Source organism: Microplitis demolitor, chromosome 5 (assembly GCF_026212275.2).
Source record: "Microplitis demolitor isolate Queensland-Clemson2020A chromosome 5, iyMicDemo2.1a, whole genome shotgun sequence".
In the NCBI taxonomy this organism is placed as follows: Eukaryota; Metazoa; Arthropoda; class Insecta; order Hymenoptera; family Braconidae; genus Microplitis; species Microplitis demolitor.
In genome coordinates this window covers 14,393,081-14,409,105 of record NC_068549.1, presented here as the reverse complement: position 1 = coordinate 14,409,105, position 16,025 = coordinate 14,393,081, and the positions used below count along the sequence as shown (strand labels likewise).

Here is a 16,025-nt window from a genome sequence, read left to right as displayed (position 1 = left end):
ACTCAGATAGCAAAATGACGTCTTGATGAGTTCTGAATTAGTTCCTATTTATGATTTGGACGTCTCATCAACATCTTAAAGAAGTCTTTAAGAAGTTCTCAAGATGTCGAAAGAGCCACCTAGCGAGCTTAGTAGGACGTCTTTAAAAAGAGTTCTCAAAGAATTCTTTTTTCTGACTTCGCAAAAAAGACTTCAGTATGAATTTACCATGACGTCTTTAAGGAGCTCCTAATTTTGACTTCATAGAGAAGTTTAAAAATAATACATTTAGACGTCACAAAACTGACGTCTTATTTATGGAGTCTTCAAGAACTCTTAATTAAGAGTTCTTAAAAATGACACCTTAAGAAGTCGTTATAAGACTTCTTGAGGACGTTTTCAAGAAGACGTCGTAAGCAGTCATTCCGACTTGAATGGAAAATCTGTCTGAGAAGTCGTTCGCCCTAGATGGACTTAATTACTAATTGTTATTTAACAAAAAAAAAAAAAAAACAATTCTATATTTCTTGTTTGTCATTATTTTAGATAAAAAAAACGTGTTTTTTGATTTTTCAGATTACAAATTATTTTGCATTATTTAAAAAATTTTATCAATTAAAATATAAAATATTATTTTAGAATATTTTTAGTGGCCAACTTTGTCCCAGTTATAGAAAATCAGCCAAAAAATGGATTGATTTATCAAATTTTTTTTTAATTTGACGATAAAAATATAAAAGAATCATTGTTTCAGAATTCTCGGCTGGTTCATTTTGCCCCAGGTGTCATGAATAGAGCTAAAGATGCGCAGATATTTCGAATTTATAGTAATTAGACAAAAAAAATTTTTTTTTATAAAATTTTAGGGGTACCCCATTTTGCCCCCCCCCCCACCCCGCCATATTGAACATAATATATATATGTATAAATATTATATATGCATATATATATATATATATATATATATATATATATATATATATATATATATATATATATATATATATATAAATATATATTAGACTGTTCCGAATGAAATGGATTTTTTTTTCGGTCCCATACGAAAATTAGGTCGTGTCATACAAAAAAAAATCGTGTTGAAATTTCAGCTCAATATGTCCATTTTTCAGTTAGCGCTCGCGTAACTAAGAATTTTCTGAAAAAAAAATTTTTTTGTCTCAACTTAATGTTCTATAACTTATTACATATAACTGTTTAAAAAATGTCCAAGGTGCCATTTTGTAGGGAATGAAATTCTCTACAAAAGTATCTTTTAATCGAATGAAAAAAATCAACCACTTTTTTACTGCAGTCATTTGAACCTTATTTTTTTTGAAGAATTTACATATATATTCATTATAAAACGATGTTACTATGAATGAAACCCATTGAATTAAATTTTTCTAGGAACCTTTATGATCTAAAAAAAAAGTTTTCATACTTGATGTGATAAAACTAACATTAAACTATTGGTATTAACGATTTTTCTAATAATACTTTTCTTTCGTTTCGACGTATTTTGCATTTAATCTTTCTATTAATTTTGATCTGCATTAGAATATCGTTCATAATTGTGATTTTGAGATTTTCACACCGTTTATCAAAAATTATTACTTTATTGATAAAAATATACATTGTTTATGATAATACAATACCCATAAAAATTCAATTAAAGGAAAAAGTAATCTTCGAGTGTGCAAAAAATTTTCTTCCAGTTCTGTTACTAGTATTTAAGAGCTAATGATTTGCCAGAAAAACCTATTGCAAAGATCAACTGTACCTGCTACAAGCTAATTAATTAATTTATTAATAAACAAATAAATTAATTAAATAATTCCTTCTACAAGTTGTTGCTGCTCATTGTAAGCAAGTTCCAGATTGTTTGCAATAGGTTCTCCCGACAAATCATAAGCTCTTATCACGACTCGAAGTTTTTTCTTATTTGCCTGAAGCGACATAAGGACCTTGTCAGGTTAATATAAGGTTTGTCTTATTAGGGCAAACCTGACAAGTTCCTTGTCAGGACCTCATCAGGATATCTTTATTCAAAAAAAATTATCCAATCCCTTTAAATATTTTCTTTACAGGCTAAAAAGTAATTAAAGTACGAATGAATATTATATAAAAATCACGTCAACTATTGTAGCACGGATTTTTTACTTCTTCATCAGTTATTCTTCGACATCATAGTCAATATAATATCTATCCTTCCAAGATCACATATGTACATCAGCGCAGTGGATAGCATCAAGGACTTCGAATCGGAAGGACGCAGGTTCGAGCCCAGCAGTCATCGGGATTTTTTCGTCAATAAAAAAAATGTTTACTTCCTCTGACTAATGCCCTCAATACAATAGGTAATATTCCCGATCGAATTAACATTCTATTATTTTTTTTCGCAATTTAATATTTTTTTTAAATTAATAACTAATAAGGCAACCCTGATAAGGATTACTTTAAGTATGAAAACTATTTTTTAGATCATAAAGGTTCCTAGAAAAATTTAATTCAATGGGTTTCATACATAGTAACATCTTTTTATAAGCATTTTATAATGAATATAAATGTAAATTCTTCAAAAATATTAGGTTCGAATGACTGCAGTAAAAAATTGGTTGATTTTTTTCATTCGATCAAAAGTTATATTTGTAGAGAATTTCATTCCCTACAAAATGGCGCATTGGACATTTTTTGAAAAGTTATATTTAATAAGTTATAGAACATTAAGTTGGGACAAAAATTTTTTTTTTCGGAAAATTCTTATTGACGCGAGCGCTAACTGGAAAATGGACGTATTGAGCTAAAATTTTAATACGATTTTTTTTTTGTAAGACACAACCAAATTTTCGTATGGGTCCGAAAAAAAAATATCGGTTTCATTTGACACAGTCTAATATATATTTAGCGATTAAGGGTTACAATTAAATATAATAAATAAATAATTCAAACCAACTAATAATGTTAAACAAATGTTTTATTCAACCAACGTAATTAACGCAGTAAAAGGAGAGTATACAAAATGAAAATGCTTGACTGCATGTTCGCAGCTCCGCGGTGTATCTTGTAATATCTAATGTCTCTACGAATGAGGTAGAGACGGAATATGTAAAAATCGATGTTCGGCGTAAATTGCGGAAATTCATCGATCGTAATTATTGTAGCAACGCTGCATATATATATATATATATATATTTTTTTTTTTTTTTTTGTAACCCCGTCATTTTAATGTATATATATATATATTAGGGTGTTACAAAAAAACCAACAATTTTTTTTTTTTTATGGTGTACAAAAATTGAAAATACAACTAAAAATAAAAATTTTTGCACCCATCCGGGCTCTTAATAATGATATTAAGGTTTGCCTTAATCCATTTTTCTACTTTCCATTTAAATAACACGGGAAAAACTTTTTTTTCTTTTATCATTTTCTAGCTCCCAAACTAATTAACGGATTTTTATGCATAATAAATTTTTTTGTAGGAAATTAAACGCTTCACAAAAAAAGTCTCTTATCATTTTTTGATAAATCCCACTGTTCAAAAGTTATTCAAGCCTTAATTCAAATTTATAGTAAATTTTGAGATTTTTTTACTTTTCCGGCGAAACTATCAGTCTTATCAAAAAATGTGAGTAAACTTTTTGTAGATAATTTTATTCTGTACAAATTATTATAAATAAAATTTTTCAAAATTCCACATTGTTGACGAGTTATTTTTATTTCAATGTCAAGCTCTTGAAATCAATCAGAAATCTATTTTTTTAAGAGCTTAACTTTGAAATGAGAATAACTTGTGAACAATATGGAATTTCGAAAAACTTTATCCATAATAATTTGTAAGGAATAAAATTATCTATATAAAGTTCTCAGGACATTTTTGATAAGACTGATAGTTTCGCCGGAAAAGTAAAAAAATCTCAAAATTTACTATAAATTTGAATTAAGGCTTGAATAACTTTTGAACAGTGGGATTTATCAAAAAATGATAAGAGACTTTTTTTGTGAAGCGTTTAATTTCCTACAAAAAAATTTATTGTGCATAAAAATCCGTTAATTAGTTTGGGAACTAGAAAATTATAAAAAAAAAAAAAATTTTTTTCCCGTGTTATTTAAATGGAAAGTAGAAAAATGGATTGAGGCAAACCTTAATATCGTTATTAAAAGCCCGGATTGGGGCAAAAATTTTTATTTTTAGTTGTACTTTTAGTTTTTGTACACCATAAAAAAAAATCGTTGGTTTTTTTGAAACACCCTAATATATATATATATATATATATATATGTGTGTGTGTGTGTGTATGTGTATTTATGCACACTTTGCTTGCTTATGTAATTCCTTAGTAGCAATGAAATACAGAAGTGATTCATTCGATTGCAATGACTTCCTCATCGCGATAATCAAAACTAGAGATGAGTCATTATGTGCGCAAACCTGAAGAAATATTTATAATTAATCAATGGTCATTCAATCGTAAACATCGGCATTGAAAATTTCAATTCTTGAATTAGTAGTAAAATTTTCCTTGATATATAAGAATTGTTTTTATAATATTTTTCGGTTTCTCAAGAAAAAAAAACAGTTAATGTTTAAATTCGGATGATACATTAGTATTCCAAATTGAAGATTAATCACATGTGTTGAAAGTATCTTCAAATTCTAAAAACGATCCACCCTATTGGCCTGCTCGATAACTAATAGGGTGTCCGTTATTTACCAACTTGAATTTTTTTTACCAACGCCCCCTAAATTTTTCGTTTATGAGCTAACAAAAATTATCAGATCCATATTAACCCTCAATATTAATATTAAACCGTGCCGCAAAGACAATTCATTTTCCACTTGAATAACATGGGGTATTGCGCATTTGGCATTTAATTTTTTTTTCTCCTAAGCAAGTTAATATACAAAGATGAGAGATACATATTTTTGAAGGAAATTAAACGCTTTACAAAAAAGGTCTCATACTCCCTTAATCTGAATCAGTGAATATTCACTGATTATCAATGGATATTCACTGATGTAAATAGTCCCAAGTATATCATTGCAAACCAGTAAAATGTTACTGATTCAATCAGTAGAAATCGCTTCACTAATGTAATTAGTAAAGCTCCTGAAAAAAAAGTTCATATCTGCCTATATATAATAAGATATGCCCATATAAGATCATATATGAATCATATAAGATCATATATGATTCATATAAGACCACATATGAATCATATAAGATCATATATGATTCATGTTTTTTTATATATGAGTCATACATGTTCATGTATGACCATATATAAAGACAAAGAAATTTCTTCTAACTTATACCCAAATCATATAAGATCATATATGGTCACGTATGATCACATATGATACAACACTAAGCATTTTTACTCGATGGTCAGTCCACATAAGATCATAAATGATAATATACGGACATATATGAACATACATACTTACGCAAAAATTTAAAGGAACAGAAAAATTTTATAAATTTTTTTGTGATTTTTGGAAGGCTGTAACTGTGAAAAATAATCATTTTTATCAAAATTTTCTAAGAGCCCAGGCTATCGTACAAACATGAAAAATACCGCAAGACAAAAATATTTTACATGCAAGGAAATGATAAAAGAAAAAAAATTTCCAAAAAATTTCAAAAAATAAATTTCGAACACAATAAAAAAGTTTCAATTTTTTTGAAATTCCCTTGCATTTTCTGAGTAACCAACGCAAAAATTTGAAAAAGTCGAAAAAAAATTATTTTTTTATTTTGATTATGATTACACCATTAAAAGAACAAAACTTGTTCCTTTAATTGTTTAGCAAAAATTTGATCGATCATTCACCCAAAAAATGGTTAGATAGGACAATCTAACAATTGACAGGGGGGTACATTAAGCTAAAAAAATTCCTGGCAACATTAATCTTTTCATCAATATTTACAGAGTAGTGTTTGATGTCTTTTTTTGAAAGTCTTTTTTTTTTGTACTTACTTTTAATGGATGTTTAAAATGAAAAAAAATTTGTTTTTAGAAAAATAACGAAAGGGTCTTGTTAGGAATTTATTCAAGTTTTTAACGCCGCCCTTAAATTAACTGTGCGATTATTAGTACCTGAAATATAGATGATCAAAGCCAAAAGGACCATTTTTTGTTTGAAGACTGATATATCTGGTAAATTGTCCTACGAGGTTAAAAAAAGAGCCAAATTGAAGCTGAATAAATTTTCCAAATGATCTATACATTAGTTTAGTTAACAAAGTTTTTCCACGGTCCGTGGGCTCTTTGGAAAAAAATAAAATTTAGAAATTTTTGTCTTGCGGTATTTCTCATGTTAGCGTAATAACCAGACCTTTTAAAAAATTTTGATAAAAATGCACCGAAACTAGAGATTTCAAGCTATAAAATGCTTCTTTTAAAATCTCGATACGATTATTTTTCACAAAGTTACAGCCTTCCAAAAATTACTAAAAAATTTATAACATTTTTCTGTTCCTTTAATTTTTTGGGTTAGTGTATTACGCCGTTGATGAAAATAGAATCACTATATATACAAGTTTTTTGATCAAATACGTTCTCCATTCTGTAACCAAGTGTTGTTTCTTCAGGCTCTACATATTCAATAAATTCTTTTGATACATTGATTTGTTGATTCAAATTTTTCAATCCATCAAATGGGTTTTGAAAGTTAAATGTATTTAATAAGTCTTCCATTTTAATATCATCAAGTAATTGTCTGTTAAATTATAGTAATTTTCCATTGAAAATGATTATAAACATTTATCTGAAAACAATAATGATATTTATTTATAAACATAAAGTTATTAATAAGATAATTTCAGGTTATGCAATACCTAACATGTAATTAACTACATACACGAAAAAAAATTTCAGAATTATTCTATTCATATATAATTGAGACAAATTAATAAGTTTCATTACAGTATATAAATTATAAATGAACTTTTGTTTGTTATAACATATAAATAATAATCTTTGATTGTGACTTGCAAACAACCTCTGTCTAACAAACAAGTGAAATGGCAAAGTCGATTCCGATTCTAATCGAGAATCGACTTTTCTTTCAAAAAAATCGATTTTTAACATTCGACTTTGAGATAAATACGTCCGAGACAAATTGGTCCGAGAGGTGGTGAAATATTTTAATAAAGTGCTTGCTGCACTTTGAAATTTTGCACGGTAACACTTTTAGAATAAATAAATAATAAATCGTACTCTCTAAAACTAAATAAGTGAAAATATCACTAATTGAAATAGTGATTTTGTAATTCACTACAAAATTAGTGATTTTGAATTAGATTCACTAATTCATTAGTGATTCCCCGGGTTCTATACAGTGATTACTAGTGGCGCCTCGCTTGAGGACTTTTTTTTTTATCCCACCATTGAATTATCGAATTCAGATCAAAATTAATTACGTTGATATTAAAATACACCTGAACAGTATTAATTCAGGTAAGTTAATTAAAAATAAGCTTATTCAATCGCAAAATAAAATATCTTGTTATTTCTTAATAGCTTCATATATTCACTTGAACTTTTTTTTTTTAACCGAATCTTGATCAAAACTGCAATTGACAACGTATTCAGGTTATGCATTATAAATATGGTATAAATATTTATCATACAGTAGTGATTTTAACTGTTAATTTAGTTGATCAAGTTGCTAAAAAATTTTTATTATTAATTACAAATAATAATCACACTAGTAATAATAATCATTAAATAATGTATATCAAGTAGATGATCAGTTTTTTTTTTTTTTTTTTTTTAATTAGTTCGTAAACAAAGTAACAATCAAAAGTAAATTGTATATAGGAATAAATTGAAAATATTGAATTGTTATTAATCATATTAATACTAAGCATAGTCTTTTTTACAGATTTCTAAAATAAAATTATTTTCATGAATAAATAAAATATATGTGATGGACTTTTCATTATTGAGTGTAAATGAACTCATTACACAATTACAGTCCGTAATTGACGATCAAGAAATTATCGAAACTTTCCAAGGTATGACCATGGTCATTTAAATTCTAATATATAAATAATTTATTATTTACTTTTAATTGTCAAAGTATTTGATAAAAGTGTGTGTGTTTTATATTTGCAACGTTTTTAAAAGTTAACAAACTTTGATTAAATTATAAATATACCTGTAAAAACACTAAAAAAAAAAATTTAATTCACATAAAAATAGGTGTTTGGAAAATATTTCATACAGATACCAAGAATTTCAAAGTATATATATATATATATATATATATATATATATATATATATATATATATATATATATATATATATATATATATATATATATTGAACCGATTTAAACAAATTGACTATTTTTATTTTTAAGGACACATTTCAATAACATGGGAAATAAAAAAAATTGAACTTTGGAATTTTATACCTCGGTAATGGTTTATTATATAGATAATCTTAGGTGATAATTTCGTAGGGAATTAAACGATCTACAAAAACAAGTCTCATATTATTTTATAATAAATCAATCTTTTCAAAAGTTATTGGAGCTTAAAGTCAAATTTATTGTAAATATCAAGATCTTTTTACTTTTCCGGTTAAACTATCAGACTTATCACACAATATTATAAGATCTTTTTTGTAGGCAATTTTATTTTTTACAAATTATGTCTGATGAAGTTTTTCAAATTAGTCATAACTTTTTAGTTATTTCCATTTTAATGTCAAGCTTATAAAAACATAGTGTTATGATCGATTTCAAGAACTTGACATTAAAATGAAAATAACTAGAAAACAATGCGAAATTTTAAAAAACCTTGTCGGAGATAATTTGTAAAGAATAAAATTTTCTAAAAAAAGAAAGCGTATGAAATTTTGTGATAAGTCTGATAGTTTCGCCGGAAAAGTAAAAAGACTTCGAAATTTACTGTAAATTTGACTTCATCTCCAATAACGTTCGAACAGATGAATTTATCAAAAAATGTTAGGATTTTTTTTGTAGAGCGTTTGATTTCCTAAGAAATTATATCTTCAGTTCATCTGTACAATGAGCCATTGCGAAGGTATGAAATTCCAAACTTCAAATATTTTTTCCCCATGTTATTCAAATGGGAAATAGAAAATCGTAATGGGCCACTTGTTCATATTATTTTTAATTAATTATGATTTTTTTACAAACTTCTGTCAAAAATAATTAATTTGTCTAAATTTTCGGCCTTCTCAATTGATTTGTTTCAAATTTATACATTTTTAAATGATAAAATAATGTATTTTAAGATCGAGAAAACTTAATTGTTAGATATTTAGATATTTAATGTCCCCTATTGAAATAAAAAATTGTACGTTTTCAGGCTTTTTTTTTTTCATAGATTTTAATTTTAATATTAAACATGCAGTCATTGAATTGTTCACTGTGTAACGAGAAAATCCCAGGAGCATTGAACGGCTTGAGCCGGCATCTTGTAAATGATCATGGGCTATCACTTAAACGCGGAATGGGTAATTCTGGTTTTCGATGTGGTCAAAATGGTTGTCAGAGTCGATTTTGTCATTTTTACACTCTGAGAGACCATATAAATAAACATCATTTAAACGATAATTATGATGAAGTTTTACAAGAAAACAATGAAATTAATATTAATATTCAGGATCAGAGAATTGACGATGTTGGTATTGGCAATCAAGATAATCATTATATCGATAACGATTATCAAGATGACGAAGAGCCTTTGATTCCCGATAATAATGAAATGAACTTTGATTTACGAAAATATGTTGTTCAAATGGTTGCTAAGTTTCAATGCAAACCTTCAATGACAACAAGTTTATTAGTTGAACTTCTGGATGAATGTGAGCAACTTTTGTTTCATACTCGTGATTACTTGAAACAGAAGGTGGAACGATTTTTGAATACGCGACAACTACACGATGATGAAGCTATGAATCTGCTCAAAGCATTTGCATTTGATAGCCCTTTTACCGGACTTAAAACTTTAAATGGCCAAATCGAATTATTAAAACAGCATTGTCACTACATTGAGCCAATTGAGATCCCTCTTGGATATAGGATGGACAGTATTCTTGATAAAAGTACTGGAACTTATATGCCTAAACAGGTCCTGGAAACTTGTCAATATGTACCTGTTATTCCGACTTTGACTCTAGTTATGTCCAGTCCAGAGATACGAAAAGCTGTCGAGTCTGAAAAAAAAATCTCCTGACGATGTTTTAGCTTCATTTTTGGACGGAGAATACATTAAGATTCATCTATTGTTTTCACGATACCCGCGTGCTTTGAGATTGCAATTATACTATGATGAGTTGGAAATTGTCAATCCTCTAGGCTCAAAAACTGGTGTCCATAAACTTGGTATATTTTACTATACCATTCAAAATTTACCACCTCAAATAAATTCCGAATTAAGTGCCATACATGTCCTTGCAATGTGCTCTGATGCAGATGAAAAGAAATATGGATTTCACAAAATACTTGCTCCATTTATAGAAGAATTACGTCACTTAGAGAGTGATGATGGTATATCCATTGAAACAACTGAAGGAGAATTCGTTCTTCGTGCTTCTATCGCAGAATTTTGTGGGGATGGATTAGCCGTTCATGATGTCTTTAATTTTTTTGCGCCATCAGCAAATTATTTTTGTCGGATGTGTATGTATAGCAGAAATGATTTACATTCTGGAAGTTTAGAACTTGGTCAGAAACGCAGTAGAGAACTCTATGATCAACATATAACATTCCTTAGACAAAATAATTTTTCAGCTGAATCAAAAACACAAACTGGACTTCGAGGAGAATGCTGCTTACATGAATCCCGATATTTTCATGTCTCTGATAATAAAGTTTTCGACGTGATGCATGATTTGTTGTGCGGTATATGTCCTATGATAATCAAACTGGTGTTAAATGAGTATATTTTAAATCAGAAAAAATTTAACTGTGCATATTTTAATGGAAAAATAATGTCTTTTCAATATGGATTTATTGAAATGACAAATAAACCTTCTGCGAATTTTACTGATGGAATGCTTCGTAAAAGTGAACATACATTAAGTCAAAAAGCAATGCAAATCTGGTGTCTGATTCGAGCTTTTTCATTTTTGATTGCCGATAAAATTCCTCCAGGAGATAAACATATGGCACTTATATTAAATTTGTTAAAAATAATGGAGATCGTCTTTGCTCCCAAAATTAATAGTCGTTACCTGAGAAGCTTACAGAATCTAATTACTAATTTTCATACTAACTTCCTCATATTGTTTCCAAATGTAAATCCTATAAATAAGTTTCATCATCTTGCTCATTATGTAGAATGTATCCGATGGATGGGACCTTTGATAAACCGTTGGTGCATGAGGTATGAGGCAAAGCATGGCGACATTAGACTTCGTGCTCAAAATGTTCACAACTTTAAAAATTTACCTAAAACGCTAATAAGACTATGTCAGTGTAGCCAGAGCGCTAAGTGGGGTGCAGCAGATGTGAAAATTAATCGATTTATGGCGTCTAACGGAGATATTGTTGCAGTTGAAGATACAGCAAGTAGAGAAGCTCTCCATTCTTTAGATTATATTGATACTGATGAAGTGATTCGTTATAACTCTGTAAAAGTCAATGGGGTTGAATTTCGAGTTGGCTTATATATATGCTTTGAAACATCACATATTCGAGAAGATAATTTATGTCTGTTTGGATGTGTTCAAGAAATTATTGTTTTAAGAAATAGTGATGTACATTTCTTATTTCAGTTTATACAACAACTGAATTTGATACGAATTTAAATGCTTATCACATTGAGCCTAATGACAATGACGATGATCCAGGTCTTTTTATTGAAACGTATAAACTTCCGTACTTCAAACCATTCTGTTGTTGGACGAAACCAGAATCAAATGACTTATATATTAGTCTTCGTCATATATTGTTATGATTTATCATTCCCAATACTTTGTCATCACTTTGTGGTGAGACTTGATAATTTTTTTTTTTTTCTGATTTTTATTTCCACATCACCTCTCGACTAAGCTCTTTTTACCAAGCTTTCTACTTGGTATTTTTTTTTAAATATTCATTTTCATTTAAAAAATGCATAATATACATATAACTATCAATTTTTAATATAATTTACTTCAATTATAATTGTGAACTAATAAAATGATTAATGTAATTCACAAATATATCCATTTTCGCTTGTTGCTTTACTATTTTTTATTATTTTAATCTGTTATGTTTAAACGTCATACTGATATTGATATTTTTTAGATGAAGGTATTGATGGGGCAGTATTTTTGGATCTATCCGAAAAAGATCTTATCGCCTTAAATATAAAAATGGGACCAAGGAAACGTATTCTAAAATTTATTGAATCAGTAAATCTAAAAAAAAATATTGACGGATCATATATTATTGAAGATGATGGATCGTTGACAAAATCTACAGGCAATAATTTTGAAAAATCTACTACTTTTATTCAAGGGCATCCATTGAATATACCTTCTTGCTCTAAACAAACTCCTGATTCGTCTTTTATAAATGTAAAATCTTCATCGGATTCCTCCAATCTTAGCTCAGTTGTGGTTCAAAAATCACCACATACATTCTCAGTAATACTTTTTACTTCATTTCAGTTACTTGTAAAAATACCAATTGTGACGATCTATGTAATTATTTATTGATTAAATTTCATGTTCACAGCGGTACGGCACAGTCAAAAATACTTTGCTCAATCATCCCCAGGGTAAATCAATATTAGAATTAATTCAAGATTCATGGAGCGAAGAAAATCGTAAATCATTAGTACGGATAGTAGTCGCGGAGTTAATTAAAGCTCAAGATAGTCTGTAAGTGATTAACATTATTTTTGTGTCACAAGTTTTAATACTTTTTTTACTATAAACACTTAAACATATTTCAAGTTACCCGCCAAAAGAAGCCAAAGTCGCCCTCGCTAAGGCAATAACAAGCGAATTTCCTCGGCTGAAAGATACAAAACTTAACGTAGGATATGTAAGTATATTTTTACATTATTTAATAAAGTGCATAAATTCTTACTTATAGGTATATTATTTTCAGGAGCACTATTATAATGAGACATCAGCCAATAATCGAGGTTTTATAGAAAACCGCTTGATAACAATCAGAAAAACTTTGAGTCCTTCAAAAAAAACAATATAAAATAAGTCAACAAAATAAAAATACACATGTACCTACAAGCAATTCTGATAACCAATTACCTGAAGAAATAATCAGATAAATAGTGAATAATCTAACAATTTTTAAATGCTTCTTTCGCAAATTTCTATTGCATAATTATTTCACATTCTTTGTTTTATCCTTCTTAGATTTCATCAATGAAACTAAAAATGCCCACAGAGTGCAATAAAAAACAAATAATATCGTACATAAAAGACACCAGAAATTTTCGACGAGACTGGATACGTTCTACTAATCCCAGTATAACCGAAATCTTTGAAATGTATCCAAGGCTGATAGATTACAATGGTGACATGGTAAGATCATACTTAAAAACGACAATTCGGGAAAAATCAATTTAGATTCTACATAGGATAATTACAATGTAATATAAATTCCATTTTTATACTTTAATTTTAAATTGATATCATTACATCTTTTTAGATCATCTCAGATTCATTCAGACTTCAAATTTTTTTTTAAATTTGTTTTTCATTGTTTCGCAGTCTCGTTCAAACTTAAATTTTTTAATTTTTACAATTTGATGATCTGCTATATATAAAGTTAAATCTACGTAGATGAAGTCAGATCTTCATAGATTTATAAATATCCAGCTTAAGAAAAAATTAGATCTATGCAGATGTAATTAAAATATCAAAGTTATATTTATGTAGAGACCATTTTTTTCCTGTGATTTTAAGACGATTATCATTATTATTTTTTTTTTTTTAGATTAATTTGGAATTTGAAGCATTATTTCCAAAAAATGCAGATAATTTTTTATCGAAATTCCCAACTCTTTATACTCCAAAAATCCTGGCCTATACCAAAAAATATCGACCAGCACTGTACAAAGCATCTTCGAATATTGGAAACAGTAAGCAAATGATGATTTATAATTTTCTTCTCATGTATTAACTTGTGGTTTTATTATTATTATTATTATTATTATTATTATTATTATTATTATTATTATTATTATTATTATTATTATTATTATTATTATTATTATTATTATTATTATTATTATTATTATTATTATTATTATTATTATTATTATTATTATTATTATTATTATTATTATTATTATTATTATTATTATTATTATTATTATTATTATTATTATTATTATTATTATTATTATTATTATTATTATTATTATTATTATTATTATTATTATTATTATTATTATTATTATTATTATTATTATTATTATTATTATTATTATTATTATTATTATTATTATTATTATTATTATTATTATTATTATTATTATTATTATTATTATTATTATTATTATTATTATTATTATTATTATTATTATTATTATCATCATCATCATTATTATCATTATTATCATTATTATCATTATTATCATTATTATTATTATTATTTTTATTATTATTATTATTATTATTATTTTTTTTTTTATTTATTTTTTTTTATTTTTTTTTTTTTTTTTTTTTTTTTATTTTGACTCCTTAATTATCAAATGATTAATGGGTTTTTTTTACTCGTATACAAATATTTTCCTCAAAAAATCATAGCACTGTCTTCATTTTTTTATTTTGTTGTATTGCTATAGATGATCTACGGGTCTATTAGTCCTTGTTGAGTTGCTTCCTGTATGCAACTCTGTGAAAACGCCAAAAGGGAAAGGAAAAGGAAAGGGAAAAAAGAGGCAAATCAATGAGGACAATGAAAAAGAGGAACCGTTAAAACTAGATTTTCCGAATCAGTATTTACTTAGGCATGAACCAGTGTGTATTTTTTTTTAAGATTATTAATCTTTCTAATACTTTGCGATGATAATAATTAAAATGACTTTTTATTGATTTTCGTTTCTAGGAAGGTACTAATTTAGACCAGTTAGTCAACAGTGTTACTACTAAAAGCAAAGTAAGTGTTCAACCTTATTTAGTTGCTGTAAGTGGACAGTCTCGTGACTGCATGTTTATAAACGGAGATGGATGGTTTATCAGTGTAAACGATAAAGGCAATCGAGTCATAAGTTTTGACCAATTACATAAAATATTTTATGTTTTAAATGTCGAGTACCCTTATAGTCTTCGTAATTTTTATAATTCTATGGACTTCTGCGTATATGGAATGAACGTGAAACCTTACAGTCTGGTATCTTCTGTCCACGTAAATATAACATATATTAACATAAATGATGATTCTGAAGATGATGACGATGGCAGCTGTATTTCAGCGATTTAATTTAGTTTTTTAATTATTTATTTTTAAATTCTCATTTCATTGCATTCTTTATGTTTTATTACTATTTTTAATTTTTTATTAAACCAAAGTGTATTATTTAATTTAACTTATATGTATGTTTTTACTCAAGTAATTATCAAAATAAATATTTTAATACAATATTTTTAGCCAATATTCAATATTTTTTCAAATAAATCCTTGTCAACAAGTGAATTAGTACATTTACGACTAATTCAATTAGTGAAATTTTCACTAATTGTATATGTGGTTATTTTTGACTAATTCAAAAAGTGAAATTTTCACTAATTGTATATGTGGTTATTTTTGACTAATTCAAAAAATGAATAATCACTAATTTATAGTCGTATGTTTTGGACAATTTAGATTAGTGAATATTCACAAGTAATTAGTGGTTTTTCAGTAATTAAGTTTTAGAGAGTATATTTGGCTGATCTTTTTTGTAAAGGAGATACAGCGTATAGCGCTAATTTGCAAAAAAATATGTCAGATAATCTGTTTGATTCATGATCAGCATAAAATTAAATGAAATTTATGAAAATTTTCAAGACAGAAATGAATAATCCAGTTACTTTTAGAAGTGAAAGTATAGAACCAAAC

At 27.1% G+C, this 16,025-nt stretch overlaps 1 protein-coding gene across 4 annotated transcripts; it reads left to right on the top strand.

Annotated features, from left to right (window-relative positions):
* The first annotated feature begins 7,311 nt into the window (after positions 1 to 7,311).
* On the top strand, positions 7,312 to 15,490 carry LOC103578459 (uncharacterized). Of its 4 annotated transcripts, none has more exons than XR_008403691.1 (11): positions 7,315 to 7,442; positions 7,870 to 8,002; positions 9,346 to 11,956; positions 12,255 to 12,595; positions 12,687 to 12,832; positions 12,908 to 12,998; positions 13,065 to 13,248; positions 13,334 to 13,501; positions 13,917 to 14,061; positions 14,770 to 14,944; positions 15,033 to 15,490. XR_008403691.1 is itself a non-coding variant. In XM_053739047.1 (3 exons), exon 3 carries the CDS (start codon positions 9,367 to 9,369, stop codon positions 10,195 to 10,197), a length of 831 nt encoding a protein of 276 aa, XP_053595022.1. In that variant the 5' UTR covers positions 7,312 to 7,442; positions 7,870 to 8,002; positions 9,328 to 9,366; the 3' UTR covers positions 10,198 to 10,406. The 4 variants fall into 4 exon arrangements, 1 of the variants encoding a protein (XP_053595022.1); XR_008403690.1 differs by having other exon boundaries at positions 9,328 to 11,956; XR_008403692.1 differs by lacking the exon at positions 9,346 to 11,956 and having other exon boundaries at positions 7,323 to 7,442.
* The last annotated feature ends 535 nt before the right edge of the window (positions 15,491 to 16,025 follow it).